Below are 206 nucleotides of genomic sequence, written 5' to 3'. Positions count from 1 at the left end.
GGCCATGGGCATCATGAACTCGTTCGTCAACGACATCTTCGAGCGCATCGCGGGCGAGGCGTCCCGCCTGGCGCATTACAACAAGCGCTCGACCATCACGTCGCGGGAGATCCAGACGGCCGTGCGCCTGCTGCTGCCCGGGGAGCTGGCCAAGCACGCCGTGTCCGAGGGCACCAAGGCCGTCACCAAGTACACCAGCTCCAAGT

General features: G+C 65.5%; 1 protein-coding gene across 1 annotated transcript; it reads left to right on the top strand.

The window, feature by feature from the left end:
* Positions 1 to 4: 4 nt before the first annotated feature.
* LOC145719291 (histone H2B 1/2-like) lies at positions 5 to 202 on the top strand (the record flags this gene model as incomplete). Its single annotated transcript, XM_081810789.1, has 1 exon — positions 5 to 202. A coding segment is annotated over one exon (198 nt), but the record flags the coding sequence as incomplete, so codon positions are not given.
* Positions 203 to 206: the final 4 nt, after the last annotated feature.

The sequence above is a fragment of the Leptonychotes weddellii genome, unplaced genomic scaffold (assembly GCF_054177405.1).
Source record: "Leptonychotes weddellii isolate Sample4059 unplaced genomic scaffold, ASM5417740v2 HiC_scaffold_372382, whole genome shotgun sequence".
Taxonomy (NCBI): domain Eukaryota; kingdom Metazoa; phylum Chordata; class Mammalia; order Carnivora; family Phocidae; genus Leptonychotes; species Leptonychotes weddellii.
This window is presented reverse-complemented; position numbering and strand designations above follow the sequence as displayed.